General features: G+C 28.4%; 2 protein-coding genes across 4 annotated transcripts; both read left to right on the forward strand.

Annotated features, from left to right (window-relative positions):
* Positions 1-1686: 1686 nt before the first annotated feature.
* GER3 (germin 3) lies at positions 1687-2605 on the forward strand. Its single transcript, XM_011047691.1, has one exon. It carries the CDS (start codon positions 1745-1747, stop codon positions 2372-2374), a length of 630 nt encoding a protein of 209 aa, XP_011045993.1. The 5' UTR covers positions 1687-1744; the 3' UTR covers positions 2375-2605.
* A 12517-nt stretch (positions 2606-15122) lies between these two features.
* Positions 15123-17903, forward strand: LOC105140734 (MOB kinase activator-like 1). Of its 3 annotated transcripts, XM_011047692.1 has the most exons (8): positions 15123-15353; positions 15492-15534; positions 15840-15888; positions 15974-16082; positions 16457-16550; positions 16996-17129; positions 17247-17410; positions 17615-17903. In XM_011047692.1, exons 2-8 carry the CDS (start codon positions 15509-15511, stop codon positions 17684-17686), a joined length of 648 nt encoding a protein of 215 aa, XP_011045994.1. In that variant the 5' UTR covers positions 15123-15353; positions 15492-15508; the 3' UTR covers positions 17687-17903. The 3 variants fall into 3 exon arrangements, with proteins under 3 accessions (XP_011045994.1, XP_011045996.1, XP_011045997.1); XM_011047694.1 differs by lacking the exon at positions 15492-15534 and having other exon boundaries at positions 15124-15353; XM_011047695.1 differs by lacking the exons at positions 15123-15353; positions 15492-15534; positions 15840-15888 and having other exon boundaries at positions 16029-16101.
* The last annotated feature ends 785 nt before the right edge of the window (positions 17904-18688 follow it).

An 18688-nucleotide genomic window follows, 5' to 3' on the forward strand; every position in this document is an offset into this window, starting at 1 on the left:
AATTTAACATTAACAAACTAAATTAAATAAAAAAATTAATTAAAAAGAAAAAAATTCAGGTTAACTCGTCAAATTAGGCTAACCCATCAAAACCGAGATAAAAAAAATTCATTAAAAGAAAAACTATTAAAAAAATTAAAAAGCAAACAATTTAAGTTTCATTTAATTTTTAGTATATAATATAATATAATAAAATAATTATAATTAAAATATAATTATAATAATTATAATAATGTAATATATTAAAAATGAAAAAGTGAAAGGCGTGGGAAGCTACAGTAGTTTTCCCACGCCTTTTAGTATATTGTTAATTTTTTACTTTAGGCACTATAGCTCGGTTATATGTGTGTTTATTAATTCTATGCTTCTAACAAGGTACGTCCAAACACTTAGATTTTGTTTGAGATTGCAATAGTAATAATGATTTAAAGTACAATGTTTTATATAAAAATATATAAAAATAGTTTTTAATATCAATAAACTTTCACCTTGGTGCTATTACTAGTCAAATGACACTGTGAATTATTAGGTACCATCTACATTTTTCTGACTTGCACGGCATGAGATAAAATATCATGCATGATTGCTTCAAAGAAAGAGGCTTATAAATCCAAAAGCCAAAAGGGATCGTATACTCGGAACATACATAGTTCCCGACACCGTAGGAGATGGGGAATTCTTGATATCCATTCATCTTTGTATGGACACCATTTAAAAAGTGAGAATAAGACTTGCAGAGACTCCTCCTAGCTGTCAAAATGTCTTGTTATGCTCTAATTTCTCATCCCGTCCCATGTGCTCGTGGACCACATTGTTCCGGTACAGTTTTCTGGCATTGATTTCTCTTATGCTCGCAAGTCTTGGGAACCACTCTGTGGCATGATGTACTAAACTCTGAATTCTGCTGTGACAAGCTTGTAACTGACACGCACAAACATCCAGTTGATAGAAGGAGCGATATTTAGATTGGTGATTGAGAGTTTGATGAATTTCGTCCTTCTTGAAATCGAAAGACAATTACTGGGAATCTCATTAATTCTTCAGGAGGGGCAAATACTTGTATCACCCTGTTCATGTTTCGTCAATTCATTGATGTTTTAACATTGTTGATTGGAACTGCTTGATCGTTACACCTGAATGAAATGAACAGTTCGAGGACTAATTTTATATATATATGTATGTTTGTATGATTGATGGCGATGTCAAACACCAGTGATGGATCGATCATGAGTTTTCAAATGAAGTTATTGACTAATCCTACCTTACAGATCAACTGAATTGTAAGGAATTTCTAGATGAACTTAAAACCATTGTATATGTAAAAGCAAGAAAAGATTCCTTATTTCTGTAGTTGAATTAGTTGATATTCAGAAAAAGCAAAAAAAAAAAAATCTAAGAAATTGAGAATTGTTCAAATGTATTTAATTACACAATGAATGATCATTTTCAACAACAGAATTCCGTAAGATTTTTTCTGCTGGTCCTGCGGTTCCGAATCCAAACAAAAAGAGAATCCTTGTCTTGCTCCAAGATTATTATCACAAAATCACATGCGCAACAGCTAGAAATCTGTCGTTTCAGTACGTGCACAGCAAGCATAACCATGCACGTGAAGTCCTGAATTGGCATGCCCTTGAAAATGAAACTCCAAATTAAAATTCACACCATTCTCTCCTATATAATTGTATCCGAGGTCTTAACTAGCCGCTTGTACCCTATAATAGAGCCTTCATTCCTTGAGAAGATGATTCTCCCTATCTTCCTCATCTTTTCTCTCCTCACCTCAACCTCAAATGCTGCCGTGCAGGACTTTTGCGTGGCAGACCTCACAGGTCCAGACACTCCTACAGGCTTCGTTTGCAAGAAGCCTGCAGCGGTAACCGTGGATGATTTTGTTTTCTCGGGCCTAGGTGCTGGTGGAAACACCTCAAACATCATCAAAGCCGCTGTGACACCAGCATTTGCTGACAAATTCGCAGGTGTAAATGGCCTTGGAATTTCCATGGCTCGTTTGGACTTGGCAGTAGGAGGAGTTGTTCCAATGCACACACACCCAGGAGGTTCAGAAGTTCTAATCGTCGTCTCTGGGTCAATCTGTGCTGGGTTCATTTCCTCAGACAATAAAGTTTACTTTAAGTCTCTTAAGAAGGGAGACATAATGGTTTTCCCTCGAGGTTTACTGCACTTCCAGATAAATGCAGGTGGGACTTCAGCACTAGCATTTGTTAGCTTCAGTAGTGAAAGACCAGGTCTCCAGATTCTAGACTTTGCTCTCTTTGCAAACGATTTGCCTTCTGAAATTATAGAGAAGACAACATTCCTCGATGACGCTCAGGTTAAGAAACTTAAGGGTGTTCTTGGAGGCACGGGTTAAGCACTGGGTCGAGCTCTCTCTTCCAAGAAGACGAATTAATTGAACATCGATCTAGATAGATGTACTTCCTCGTTCACGCTAGCTGTTGCTCTCTTTTAATTTGCTTTTCCATGAAAGGGTCTCTATGACAAGATTCTTCTAGTCCGTTTTAGTGTTTTTTGTACTTGATTCTCCATGTTGAATTGCACTCTAATAATATAACTGGAAAATTCGACAAACATGCCTTCCTTATTTGTCTCGCTTTCCAACTACGCTACATGAACAAATTACTGCATCTTTTTATCATCTTTATGATTTGAAAAAGTTCAGGCTATCCCGAAATATATATAGCAGTAATATGAATAGGGGAACGTAACCCACGCAGAAGCCATATCTTAAGTAAAGAAATCAATGGGGAGGGGTCAGCTTTTCAGATACAGTGTGCTTCTTTCTAGACAGTGAGCTATGATTTCCTTTACGGCTAGTGATCTGAAAGTTAGGGTGAACCCCTCCTCCTCCTCCTCCTAAACCGCTCAACATTGGCCATTTGCATGATATGCTTGAATAAATCTTACAAATGTTCCATTTCAGAAATCTTGAGTGAAACTTGGATGTAGTGAAATGTGATAACCTCATCAACAACTTGGTGAATGTATGGCCCAAACTTTTCGAGGGCGCCCGTCCGTGCATGGCATGAGCCAAAACTTTGCCCCATCACTATCACGACCTCCAAATAATAATCTGTTTACTAAACCTGCAACATATAAGCTACACGTCTATATATCATCAATACCGTGAGACTCTTACCATCAAATCGACTCTTAGCTTGACCTCATGTATTAATGAAAAATCCACAACAAGCTACAAGCGCCCTTTTCTAATCTTTAATTGATACTGAAGCTTTAATAGGCCTAGATTGCACCATGAGCAAGCTACAGATAGGGTGTGTTTTGTTAGGCGGTTTGACTTTTTTTTTTCCTGTTAAAATTTAAATATTATTTTTATTGTTTGGATGTATTAATTTTAAAAATAATGTTTTAAAAAAAAATATATATTATTGAAATAAAAAATATTTTAAAAAACAATAATTATCGTACCATTAAATATTCCCGAAAAGCACAATAAAGACCGGACAATAGTTTATCAAAGTTACGCCCTCTAATTAAGATTTTAACCATCCTCTATCATGTTCATGGATTCCCAATACAGAGTGGAGAGCATTGAGCAAGGAAGTATATAATGAAGGTAAAATTAGTGTGAGTTTTGTAATGCAATATATAAATTTTGATGCTTTTTAAAAGTATTTTTTAATTAAAAATGTATAAATATAATGTTTTTATTATAGTTTATTTTTAATTTTTACATCTAGACTTCATAAAAAAATAAAAAAAAATCAATGAATATTTATTTAGATAAAAAATAATTTAAAAAACAATTAAAACTTAACAACAATTACTCCACTCTCATTTTAGATAGTGTATGGAAACATGAGTCAATCCATGTTTTTAAAAAAATCAAATTTTTTATTAAAAATTAAATTTTTTTGAACTATTTTAATACGCTGATATCAAAAATAATTTTTAAAATATAAAAATATTATTTTAATACATTTCAATATAAAAAACATTTTAAAAACAAATACAATTATACTTTCAAAAACACCTTTACCCTATCACCAAAAAGTTTTAAAAAAAGTTGGATTCATCCTGTCTTTCATCAAAGCCAATAATTAGATCAAACTACAATATATCTAAATTGTGCATTGCTACAATCCTTTTCTTTTCTTTTTCTTTTGGTTTTTTTTTTTAGTTTTTAGTTTTTTTTCTAAAAATTATTTGTTTTAATTTTATTTTTTCATACTAAACTGGTTAAAAATTTAGTTTTATAATTTTTTTCTTTAAAATACTATAACTTACTATAGTGTTTCTCCACATCTTTTTTCATTACTATTTCTTTCAAATTATTTGTCGATTTTATTTATTTGATATTGAGTTGGTTGAAGATTACAACTATGATTTTTCTCACAAAACATTATAATTAAAATATACTTAAAACATGTAGGGAAAACACTGTAGTTTTCCTTACATATTATTGTAAATTGCTACAATGTTTTCCTCTCTTTTTTTTCTTTGTTTTTTTTTTTTTTTCAAAATTATCTTTGTCAATTTTTTTTTTAATATTGAGCTGGTTCAAAATTTAGCTTTGTAATATTTTTTTTTAAACAATATGAATTGCTACAATGTTTCCCCACATAGTTTTCTTTGTTATAACATTTTTCAAAATTATTTTTTGATTTTATTTTTTAATATTGAGCTGGTTGAGAATTATAATTATGGCTTTTCTTACAAAACATTGTGGATTGCTATAGTGTTTTCCTACATGATTTTTTTATGATTTTTTTAAAAAATTATATTTGTTGATTTTATTTTTTAATATTGAGTTGGTTGAAAATTTAGCTTTGTAATTTTTTTCTTTAAAACATTGTTATTTGTTACAGTGTTTCCCCACATGGTTTTTTTTTGTGTTTTTTGTATGATTTTTTTTAAAATTATCTTTGTTGATTTTTTTTTAATATTGATTTGGTTAGAATTTAGCTTTGTAATTTTTTATTTAAAACACTATGGATTGCTATAGTATTTCCTCACATGTTTTTTATTGTTATGATTTTTTTCAAAAATATCTTTGTCAATTTTTTTTTTAATATTAAACTTATTGAGAATTACAAGTACAAGGTTAAGTAATGTAAGGAAGCACTGGTTGAATTGGTTGAGAATTATAATTACAATAAAGCTAAATAATGTTAGGAAAACACTGTAACTTTACTCATAAAACATTGTCTCTCCACATGGTTTTTTATTTTCTTATGATTTTTTTAGAAATATTTTTGTTGATTTTATTTTTTTAATTTTGAGCTAGTTGAGAAGGATAAATTATATAAGAAAGCACTGCAACTTTCCTCATAAAACACTGTGGATTGCTACAGTGTTTATAAGGAAAGTTACAGTGTTTCCAACATAACTCTTTTTTTTTATGCTTTTTTAAATTATCTTTGTTTTTTTTTTAATTTTTTTATGCTTTTTTAAATTATCTTTGTTAATTTTATTTTTTTAATATTGAATTGGTTGATAATTTAGTTTTATAATTTTTTTTGTTTAAAACATTGTAGATTGCTGCAGTGTTACTCCACTTTTTTTTTGTTTTTTTTTATATTTTTTTCTAAAATTATCTTTGTACAATGAAGCTAAATCATGCACAGAAAGCATTATAGTTTTCCTTACAAAACATTGTGAATTGTTACAGTATTTCTCAATATAGTTTTTTATTATATATTTTTTTAAATTATCTTTGTCGATTTTACTAGGAAAAACACTGTAACTTTCCTTACAAAACACTATGGATTACTACAGTGTTTTTCTTCATGGGTTTTTTTCTAAAATTTTCTTTGTTGATTTCTTTTTAATATTGAGATAATAAAGAATTTAGCTTTGTAATTTTTTTATTAAAAAAAAGCAAAATCATGTTGCAAAAAGCTAAATCATGTGAGGAAAGCACTATATCTTTCCTCGCAAATAATTGTCAAATCATTATATTCAGTATATGAGTTTTTTTTATCACCAATACAATTTTTTTTTCCATCATGAAATATTGGCTCAATCACACTTTTAGTTTTTATTACTTATCTAGCACTAGTTCATAATTATAACACTATTAAATATATTTATTTCATAGCTCGCATATTATTTATATTTGATTTGATATTGATTAAATCGAATAAAAATTTGATCTTATCAAATTAAATTAAATGAATTGCTGGGGGGTATAATGATCATCATTATGTTTAGTGTGAAGGAAAAACCCCTCATTGTCTTAAAAATCGGTTGATTTTTGATGGCGAAATCCAAAATATTAAAGCGTAGGCGATAAGTGATTTAACAATATACCATTTATCTCTAAATAGTTGATTTATGCTATATTACAAATCAGGTTAAAAAAATTAATGTAAAAAAAAATACTTAAATGATAAAGGTGTTTTTAAGTGATAATGGTTGATCCATAAAATATGAGATTCAAGATATAAGACTGTAATAATCTCATGAAATCCCAATTGAAACAAAATAGGGTGTTCAATTCTAATCAACCAAATATCACAGTAACAATATAAAAAAATTATTTTTTAAAAAAACCCAAAAATAGCTACATTTAAACAAACAAAAATATCATGTAACGAGCATAACATGCTTACATTTATTTAAAACAAAAATCACAGAGCGATAAATAAAAAGACATAAGATAACTCAGGTTATTTTTAAAATTAGTAAAAAGTCATATAGAAAGCAAATAAAGAAAATATAGCATAATCTCTAATTAAATCAAATGCTAAAAAATAAAATTGAAAAAGTATGAGCTCAAAACGAGGGGGGAAAATGAACCAAGATAATCTTCTAAATTTGGGGTAATCTCCAAAATTCATAATACGTTAAATTATATAAATAACAATCAAAAGAATAGGGATTGGATTTGATAGATTAAAAAATTAAAATACAATGAAATTGAAAACAAATATTAATTTTATAAAATAATTCAAATAAAAAAAATATCAATCGAAAAAAATTAAAACAACAAGGATCAAATTTGACAGATAAAAAAAATTAAAGAAGGATAAAATTAAAAATATATTTTAAATATATAATTTATTCAAATAAAAAAAACAATTGAAAGAATAAAGAACAAATTTGAAGAAAAAACAAATTGAAAGGATGTTATGGAATTTTGGATGCTTAAGCTCAGAAATTTAGGAGATAAAAAAGAAGAAAGCAAATCAGCGTTAAATTAAACGGAATAACATCACACACACTTTCCATGAAGGTAGGCCTCACCATGATTAATCAAAAAACACCAAGGAAGATGGTTTTTTCTCGCCATAAAAGGCTTACTCATTAGCGCATTTCACACATGTGCCAACGATTTTTTTTTTATCATATTTTCTAAAATATTGAATTTCCCTAAAGAGCAAATGATAATCACAAAAAAAAATTTTAAGTGATAATGGTTGATCCATAAAATATGAGATTCAAGATATAAGACTGTAATAATCTCATGAAATCCCAATTGAAACAAAATAGGGTGTTCAATTCTAATCAACCAAATATCACAGTAACAATATAAAAAAATTATTTTTTAAAAAAACCCAAAAATAGCTACATTTAAACAAACAAAAATATCATGTAACGAGCATAACATGCTTACATTTATTTAAAACAAAAATCACAGAGCGATAAATAAAAAGACATAAGATAACTCAGGTTATTTTTAAAATTAGTAAAAAGTCATATAGAAAGCAAATAAAGAAAATATAGCATAATCTCTAATTAAATCAAATGCTAAAAAATAAAATTGAAAAAGTATGAGCTCAAAAAGAGGGGGGAAAATGAACCAAGATAATCTTCTAAATTTGGGGTAATCTCCAAAATTCATAATACGTTAAATTATATAAATAACAATCAAAAGAATAGGGATTGGATTTGATAGATTAAAAAATTAAAATACAATGAAATTGAAAACAAATCTTAATTTTATAAAATAATTCAAATAAAAAAAATATCAATCGAAAAAAATTAAAACAACAAGGATCAAATTTGACAGATAAAAAAAATTAAAGAAGGATAAAATTAAAAATATATTTTAAATATATAATTTATTCAAATAAAAAAAACAATTGAAAGAATAAAGAACAAATTTGAAGAAAAAACAAATTGAAAGGATGTTATGGAATTTTGGATGCTTAAGCTCAGAAATTTAGGAGATAAAAAAGAAGAAAGCAAATCAGCGTTAAATTAAACGGAATAACATCACACACACTTTCCATGAAGGTAGGCCTCACCATGATTAATCAAAAAACACCAAGGAAGATGGTTTTTTCTCGCCATAAAAGGCTTACTCATTAGCGCATTTCACACATGTGCCAACGATTTTTTTTTTATCATATTTTCTAAAATATTGAATTTCCCTAAAGAGCAAATGATAATCACAAAAAAAAATGGAAGTATGTAAGGAAATTTTGATTTTAAAGGTAATAAAATCATTTCATCATGCTATAAGAAGTAAAATATAAAAAAACATCTAGACCAAAGTTAAATAATAATTTTTGCTTTCAAAGGTAATTAAACAATTTTATTGTGCAAGAAAATTTTAAAAGACTAGGCCTAAGTTGATCAATATACGAGGATTATCAACCAATGCTACTCTCTCCTAGTTTTTATAAATAATATACTTGTCTTATATTAAAAAAGCTGAAATAAAAGGATTTTTTATTATTGTATGTGAGTTAAAATATTGTTCACTAGAACAACATTTTTATGGTTTTTCTCTAGCCATAGAAAAACTTAAAACCAACTATTAGAGGCAATTAGATCTTTTCATAATATCTATTATTACTATCAAATTAATTGGAGACAAATAAGCTTTTTTGTATTTTAATACTTTTGGGATAAAAAAATTAAATTGACCAAAATAACAACTGAATAAGTGTATGGTGTGTCTTAGTAGTGAAAATCCTTTTTTTTTCATGACATTGAAAATGTTGTTGTATCCTCTTTCTTTAGGGGCGATGCATGCTGATAGTGATTAGGCCGTTTCTCACCTATAAGGTGCCTCCTCCTGTCTCTTTATTCTCCCTAAAAATGTCAAGTTAGTCCTCTTTAGTGTTGATATTTTAATTCAAATCCTTATTTTTTTTCACTTTTAATTTTTTTTTTTAGCTTTTTTGTCAGAAATTATTATTTTTTAATTTTATTTTTTTTAATTTATCATATATTTTTTTTTCATTTTGATCTTTATTATTTCAATCGAAAAAAATTAAAACAACAAGGATCAAATTTGACAGATAAAAAAAATTAAAGAAGGATAAAATTAAAAATATATTTTAAATATATAATTTATTCAAATAAAAAAAACAATTGAAAGAATAAAGAACAAATTTGAAGAAAAAACAAATTGAAAGGATGTTATGGAATTTTGGATGCTTAAGCTCAGAAATTTAGGAGATAAAAAAGAAGAAAGCAAATCAGCGTTAAATTAAACGGAATAACATCACACACACTTTCCATGAAGGTAGGCCTCACCATGATTAATCAAAAAACACCAAGGAAGATGGTTTTTTCTCGCCATAAAAGGCTTACTCATTAGCGCATTTCACACATGTGCCAACGATTTTTTTTTTATCATATTTTCTAAAATATTGAATTTCCCTAAAGAGCAAATGATAATCACAAAAAAAAATGGAAGTATGTAAGGAAATTTTGATTTTAAAGGTAATAAAATCATTTCATCATGCTATAAGAAGTGAAATATAAAAAAAACATCTAGACCAAAGTTAAATAATAATTTTTGCTTTCAAAGGTAATTAAACAATTTTATTGTGCAAGAAAATTTTAAAAGACTAGGCCTAAGTTGATCAATATATAAGGATTATCAACCATTTACTACCATGCTACTCTCTCCTAGTTTTTATAAATAATATACTTGTCTTATATTAAAAAAGCTGAAATAAAAGGATTTTTTATTATTGTATGTGAGTTAAAATATTGTTCACTAGAACAACATTTTTATGGTTTTTCTCTAGCCATAGAAAAACTTAAAACCAACTATTAGAGGCAATTAGATCTTTTCATAATATCTATTATTACTATCAAATTAATTGGAGACAAATAAGCTTTTTTGTATTTTAATACTTTTGGGATAAAAAAATTAAATTGACCAAAATAACAACTGAATAAGTGTATGGTGTGTCTTAGTAGTGAAAATCCTTTTTTTTTCATGACATTGAAAATGTTGTTGTATCCTCTTTCTTTAGGGGCGATGCATGCTGATAGTGATTAGGCCGTTTCTCACCTATAAGGTGCCTCCTCCTGTCTCTTTATTCTCCCTAAAAATGTCAAGTTAGTCCTCTTTAGTGTTGATATTTTGATTCAAATCCTTATTTTTTTTCACTTTTAATTTTTGTTTTTAGCTTTTTTGTCAAAAATTATTATTTTTTATTTTTATTTTTTTTAATTTATCATATATTATTTTTTCATTTTGATCTTTATTATTTTTATTTCTATTTTTTATTGGTTTTTTTATAAAAGTTTTATTTGTTTTCAATTTTATTCTTCAATCTAAATTTATAATATATTATTTGTATCAATTTGGTCATCATTCTTTTGAATTTTTTTCTCTTTTGTTAAAGTTATTTCTCTTTTCAATCTCTTTAATCAAGAATTTATTTTTATTTTTTTGTCAATCTTTATTATCATTCTTTTGCTATATTTCTTTAGGTCCCTTTGCTAAATTTACTCTTCAATCAAATATAAAATATATTTTGTATTTTATTTTTTATCGTCATTGTTTTATTTGTTGTTTTTCTTTGTTTTGAATCCTTTTGTGTAATTAAAATTACCTTTTTCAATTTCATTCTTCAATATTTGATTGATCAGAAATTAGGTATCATAGTTTTTTTAGATAGGATGTTTCGAGCCTAATGACCCGAGTTATGTATTTGAAAAGTTAACGCGAGCTGACATTTTTTATTTTTAAAAAATAGGCTTTGTAATTTTTTTATATTGGGTTAATCCAATCTCATGATTTGGGTCATGAGTTTGGCAAAATAACTCAAGTTTTCTCATCCCTGATTACCGAGGTTAAAGATTTTTCATTCTAACTCGAGTTAACCATGACAAATTTTTTTAAGTCCTCTTTTAAACATTTCATACTTCTGTATTTATCAAGCTAAGAATTTAGCCACATTATTTATCTTCTTTTTAACAATAATATTTTCCCAGGTTATCATGATCACTTTTTAAAAAGATTTGGTCTATTTGTAATTATTGTCTATTTTATTGTCATCTAATTAAAATAAAGTCAACTTATTTGACTGAGTTGGGTCTAGTTTTTCTTCTATTTTTAAAATGCATTTACAACACTTAAACATCATTTTACATTAAAAAAAATAGTATAGCTCTATAGTGTAGCTCAGGTTCACACAAAGTAATATCTATTTTGCTATAATCTTCTTGAGTTTTGATGTATTTTAAACCCTTTAATCTATTTTTTTTTAATTCTTGTTATTGTTTTGCTAACTCCTTTAAACATGTATTTGCAACATATATTTTTTTTTTTATGGCTCTTATACCAGGTTTATTATTGAATCAAGATATAAGAAGTGATAGACTCAACCCATATACAAGATAGAAGGAAATTTTATTTGGATTTTTACCCCAAAAAAAGACTTAAAAGAAAACTTGTATTATTCTAATAATGGTTCTTCCATCAATAATTTGGACAGGAGATATATTTCTTTGAATTTGATTTTTTGAAAATATATCAACAAGGAAAAAATAATTAGAAATTATATAAAGAAAACATGTGAATGGTTGAAATGCATTGAAAACATGTTTTCTAAATCTCTTGATCTTCTTGGATTTTTGAAGAATATTTTGAAAAGGATGGTCAAAACAGGTTATGATGGTTAACATCGCTTTATAATATTTACACTACAAAATTTTGTATAAGGATTTGTGTACTAAGCTTATAAAGAAAAGCCAGTTTTTGTGAAAAACATTTGAAAAACCACTGAAATTTAAAAGATTTTATTAGGAGATTTTTGAAATGTTAATCAATTAAAAAGTAACCCAACCTTGACATAATTTAAACCAATTAAATGAAAATACCAGCTAGAGATCCACACAAATAAAAAGGGATCATCTTGGGATTTATATGATAATGAAAGGAATGACCATTAGGAATCAATCTTAATGAAAGGAAAATGGATTATCTTAGAATCTATAAAAGAAAAGAAAAGGAGGACCATCTAGGGATCCTTTTTGGATGTGTAAGGAATTCATCTTTAGATGTATGGGTCTCTTTTTATTCCTTCTTTCTAAAACAAGTTAATCCTACCAAGTAATAGTATAAAAAATCAACTTTATTTATTTTCCACTCTAAATAAGCTTTTGAATTGATTTTTTCTTAAAAAGCTAGAATCTTCATTTTAATACTTCCTAAATATTTATCCAAATCATTCTAAAATCCATCCTTCCACTCTATTTTCTTATAGCTGAATTACTCGAGTGGTCAAATTCCCTAGGCCATTGGTTTTTATATGGCCAAAACCTACCATCATGGTTATCATTAAAATATTTGGCCTCTTCATTAGTATTTTTGGCAATAGATTCTTTTAGAAATGAATTAGTTCATCTTATAGATCTTCTTCCTTTAAAAATTATATGGTCTGGCCCATTTTAAATATTAATTATTCTGATTCTCAAACTATCCATCTCACTTATTACCTCGACAAACCTTGTATTCCTTAGCTCCAATTGTCATTGCATGGCTGGTAGTGATTATTGACTCTTGGTTGACATTATCAAGAGTTGAAAATTAAATAAGTTAGTGTATGTGTGTTCATACACCCCTTCGCATACTTGTATTTAATAATGTCACTCATCTCATGTTTCACATAAATTCTTGACTCTTCACTATAATATACTCACATTCATCTCTCATCGCTCAATTCTTTAGATTTTAGTCATTTAAGGACCTAGTTCATAAAAAATTAAAGATTAATATCTTATCAATAAAATCCATTTAAGGACCTAGTTCATAAAACATTAAAGATTAATATCTTATCAATAAAATCAAATAATGCAAAAACTCAAGAAACAATATAAACTAAGAACTATCAATACAAAATTACAAATATAAAAACATGAGTATCAATACAAATTCTTCTGAGAGACAAATGATATGAAGACACACAAAAAAGATTGTGAAAATTAAGAAACTAATAAAATAAGATTTAAATAATTTAAAATAACAATAGAACCTTCAATTTTTATATATATATGGTGGCTGAAACTAAAAAAAGACATGGATGCAAAAACTACTTGTTTTTTTTTAAAAAAATCTAAAATATATCAAATTAAGATTTATTTTCAAAAAACCTCAAGAATCAAGATTTTTCTTAGTTATAAAACAAGTGACTGAACTCTATGTTTTTTTAATCAAGATTTACAGCAAACTATAAAAATTTATTTTCTTGGCTTTTTGTTAAGGTTTTATTGATTTTTAATTTCATCCTTCAATCAAAGTTTTTTATTTTTTTTTTCAATTTCAGTCATCATTCTTTTGATTTCTTATTTTTTTCTTATTTCTTTTACAAAAGTTTTGTTTTTTTTTCAATTTAGTCCTTCAATTATAATTTCTTATTTTTTTGTTTTAAATTTATTTCCTTGTCCTTTTTGTTGTGTTTTATTAGTTTTTAATTTCATCATTCAATCTAAGTTTATGTTATATTTTTTTTTCTAATTTTGCCATTATCCTTTTCATTTGTTTTATCTTTTTAAAGCTATTTCTCAATTTAATTTAACCCTCCAATAAATTTTTTTTGTTTGTCCTCTAATTATTATTATTTTTAATTTTCACCCTTATTCCTTTAATTAATAGTTTTTCTTAGATTTTGATATTTTTTTATTTTATCTTTTTATATTTGATTTGTTTAAGATTCAAATTTACTTTTTTTTTTTTATAATTGATATTTTTTTATTTTATCTTTTTTTATTTTATTTGTTTAAGATTCAAATTTACTTTTTTTCTATTTGTAGCACTTCTAGTCTAATGACTCAGATTATAAATTTGAAAAGTTAATACTGTTCAAATCTTGTCATTGTGCATTAGTTTATACATCTTCTTCTTCTTCTTCTTTTTGGCTTGTTTTATTTTAGAATCTTGTCATTTTGCATTAGTTTATTTTTTTAATATTAGTTTTGTAATTATCCTTTTTTTTACTAGTTTATATTAGTTTTTTTTGCATGTCTTTTTTTTTTACGAGTTTATATTAGTTTTTTTTGCATGTCTTTTTTGAATAAAAATATTTTTAAATAATATTTCTTATATGTTTTGTCTCACTTAATGTTTTTTTAAGGTTCGAGTTTATTCAATTAGTTTTATTTATATTATTTTTTATTAATTTAAATAAATAACATCATATATACAATATAATAATTATTTTATTTTATGTAATTGAATATTTTGATTTATATTTATTTTTTAATTTTTTTATTAGTAATTTTATTTTATTTATTTTTACTGATGAGCAAGGTGGCCGGGAATAGAGAGAGAAGCTGGCATCCATGCATTTAAGAAAGCCATTGTATCAAGCAGGTTGTGGCTCAGTGGTGTAGGTGCTGCTTTTTTTTTTTTGAATTTCGGTTTGAGTCCCAGTGGCAGTAGGGTTGGAAAGTGGTTTCCTTCGTGTCTCTATTGGGTCCTCTCTGTGTGGTACGTTTGTCACCCCCACGGTGCCTTACCTGTTCACTAGGCTTGTAGAATGTTTAGTGGGCCGTGGGATTAATCGTGATGTGGGCAAGCTGGCCAGGACATCCACGTTAAATAAAAAAAAAAAAAAGATTAGTCGTGATACGCGCAAGCTAGCCCGGACATCCACGTTAAATAAAAAAAAAAAATCCATTGTATTGTCAAAAGACAACTATCATTCAACGAATGATGATGGATGAATGGATTCGCCAACCTGAATCAGTCTTCTCCATTTGATGATGATGATCCATTACAACTCCAGACATACATACGTCTTTAATCCTGAAACACTACCAACAGCAAAGCTTGACCCAATCCAAAATGACAGAATCTAGACAGCTAGATGCTTGTCATTTTCTGGTCCCACCTTTCTATTTCTCTTCCCTTTTATATTTCGAGACCAAAGATTTTTTTATTTTTTTTCTTCAACTTTCATTAAAGAACTCTTTATTATTCTTTCCGATTTCATTGAAAATCAAACCACCTTAAATATCGTTGGATTATCCTAAATCAAGAGCGGTGATCAATCATATGGAAATTCTTTTTCCTTTTGTAGATCAGCCAGATAAGCGGGTTGGCAAATGAAAAAGAAAAGATTAGGTGAGCCTAAGCCTTGGCAATATGGCTTGACAGAGTAGAAACAAAGACGATGAGAGATTACTCATTCCATGTATTTGCCAGTCAGTCGTTAATTAATATATGTATATATGTCTCTGTCTTTGTTTCTATACTTGTAACAATCACCTTAATTTCTTTCCTCTGCCTTGCGTTTTGTATTGAGTGGTAGGAAAACAAATTCATACTATGAGTCTTTTTGGTCTTGGCAGCAGGTATTTCTTTCCTTTTCCTCTTGTGGGGCACTTGATTCTTAATCCATTAGTGTTTATCTCTCATTCCCATTTCCTATCTCTCTTATTATTACGATTATCTTTAAATGTTCTCATGTTCTGTGTAATGGCTAGTGATGAATTGATGATCAATGAAATGAATGTTTCTTTTCTGTCACCATTGTTGAAACTAGATATTTTAGGAATTGCTAATCATCTATTCGTTTTTATTTATGTTTTATAGTTAAATTTGGGATTTGATCTTTCTTTCTTTTCTTTTTGTTGGAATCGGCTTACGTTAACTGAAGAAACCAGAAGACATTTCGGCCCAAGAAGAATGCTCCTTCAGGAAGTAAGGTTAGTGGCCCCTCTCATTCTCTCTTCATGTTATTATGCGTATAGTTAAAGGAATGGATGGATGTAACTGTTATTCGAATTGCAGGGTGTTCAACTTCAAAGGCATATTGATGCTACTTTGGGTAGTGGGAACCTTAGGGAAGCTGTGCGATTACCTCCTGGAGAAGATATCAACGAGTGGCTCGCTGTGAATAGTAAGATACTCCGCACACTGTAGGATTTATTTTATTCTGTGAAACTATATTTCTAGACAAATTCATATAGTTAAATAATTGTTTTTTTTTTTGGGTGTCTCTTCTCTGGAGATTTCGATAGTTGGTACAAATTTCTGAAAGATTCATGTAGGAACACGATGGCTTTGAAATTGAAAATTAATTGCTTTCAACTGATTGTAATTCTCTTAATACGTACCATAGTTCACTACTCTTATTTCTACGTTTTGTACTCCAGAATGCAAATGATTTATAGGAGTTGAGAAGTAAATATCTGTGGTTTGTTGTAAAGGAAAATGATTTTTTGAGCTTCCGCAGTTTTATTTGATCTTTTCATTTATATTCTTTTTCTACAGCCGTGGATTTCTTCAATCAAATGAATATTTTATATGGCACTCTTACTGAATTCTGCACGGCGGGAAACTGTCCAACGATGACAGCAGGACCAAAGTATCATTCTCAATCCCTCAATCAAGTTCTGTCTGTAGTTTTTGTTGTAGAAAGTTAATGCAAACGATTTGCTAAATTGCTGTAATCTTTGTATATTTCTACCTCTATTTCCCTCTTTATGGTTTGGCTAGGAGAGAATATGTGTGCATGCATGACTGTGTCTATCACTGCATTTGTGTGCATGCTTTGGGGAGGACTGGAGATTGCGTTTGGTTTTGCTTTTTCTTTTTTGCTCAAATGATCCTTGTGTTTATTGTGCCAGATGCGTCATGCCTGTGCTAAAGTTTTCTCATGCTACGAGCATATAACATTTGAAAAGTTTTACTCTGCCTTCTGATTTGAATGGCTAGAGATTCGTCATAGCTAAAATTGCAGTTTTGTGGTCTTGATTTTTTGTTCTTTTTCCATGTTTTTATGAAGTGCTCACCTATATTTTTGCGCCCAGATACGAGTATAGATGGGCTGATGGAGTTACCATTAAGAAGCCAATTGAGGTGTCTGCTCCAAAGTATGTTGAATATCTAATGGACTGGATTGAGGCTCAGCTTGATGATGAGTTGATTTTCCCTCAAAAGTTAGGTTAGTGGAATTTCTTGATAAGAAAACGTGTGCTGTTTTATTGAAACATTGATTGTTTTCATCTAACTATTTTACGCTGCAAGGGAATCTTTGTATTTAACTCTAATGTGCTTACAGGGGCGCCATTTCCTCCAAATTTCCAAGATGTTGTCAAGACAATCTTTAAGCGATTATTCCGTGTATACGCCCACATCTATCACTCACATTTTCAGAAGATTGTGAGCTTGAAGGAAGAAGCTCATCTAAATACTTGCTTCAAGCATTTTGTTCTCTTTACATGGGTGAGCTTCTTTCTTTCTTCCAAGTTTATGTCATTTCACTTGCATGCCAGATTCTTTTTGTGTACATTATGTGTGCCTAATTATTTACCATCAGAAATCACAAGGATCTCTAATTCCTTTTTTGCTTAAATCATTTCCAAAATCCGAATCCTTATCATGCTTTGTAGTTGAAGCTTTAATGTTGTGGACTGTGCCCTGATGCAGGAATTTCGCTTGATAGACAAAGGGGAGCTTGCACCTCTAAACGACCTTGTTGAATCTATTCTGAAGCTATAGTGCCTTGAGGATCTCTTATCAATTTTTGTCTTTAGTTTGACTGTTTCGGATATAAATTTTTCTCTGTCAACCCGTTAGACTTTTTGTGGAATCAAATGCTTCGTGTAAGCGTCCTTTCTCTCACTCTTTTGCTCGTATGATGATTAATTCTTGTGAATCAAAGGATAAATAATGTATTGAACGCATAATTCAACAGATTTTGTTACAGTTTCGATAATCCTACAGAAGACCACCTCCCCTTTTCTTTATTCACAACTAGGGACTCCCAGAAGTTGTTTATATAAGAAGTTAAACTGATCTTCTTAGAAAAATCTAAACCTAATAAAACTCTTGGACCTATTTTGAAATGGAGTTCTAGATTAAGTAGAAAAATGAACAAAATTAAAAAATAAACAGCAGTTTCCAGACAAGATCCAATCGACCATAGCCGTTTTTTCAACAACAGTATTACAACTAGCACTTTTTTAAATGGGTACAAGATCAAGTACATGCTAGGATATTATATACACAATTTCAAGTAGTGTTTTTCCTGTTGCCTTTTTTTTAGCACTGTTATATATGAATTTTGCTTTTAAAAGTGTAACATCCCATTGTTGTGGTTTTGTCATCACAGATACTACAAATCAAATTGCCTACTATCTGATTCAACGAGTTTGTTTATTTATTTATTTGCATGTGTTGCACCATTGAAATTCAAAGATAAATCATACATTTTTCATCATTTTCATCAAAAATAACTACCTCAATCACAAATAATAGTTTTTGATACCTCATGCAAGCAAATAACCTTTTAGAAAAAACAAAAACAAAAAAAATTGAGCAATTGAAGAAACATCATTGAATATTTCTGGGGCATGTTAATTACAACAAATATATAGAATCTATTTCCTTTTATGTAAAGGGTAATCTAAGTATAAAATTCATAAATAAATCGGCAAGGAATTTTCCCTTCAAAAACATAACACTTTTGCCTCCCATATATTTTAAGGAATAGGCAAAGGC

This window comes from Populus euphratica, unplaced genomic scaffold, assembly GCF_000495115.2.
Source record: "Populus euphratica unplaced genomic scaffold, PopEup_1.0 scaffold150.1, whole genome shotgun sequence".
Taxonomy (NCBI): domain Eukaryota; kingdom Viridiplantae; phylum Streptophyta; class Magnoliopsida; order Malpighiales; family Salicaceae; genus Populus; species Populus euphratica.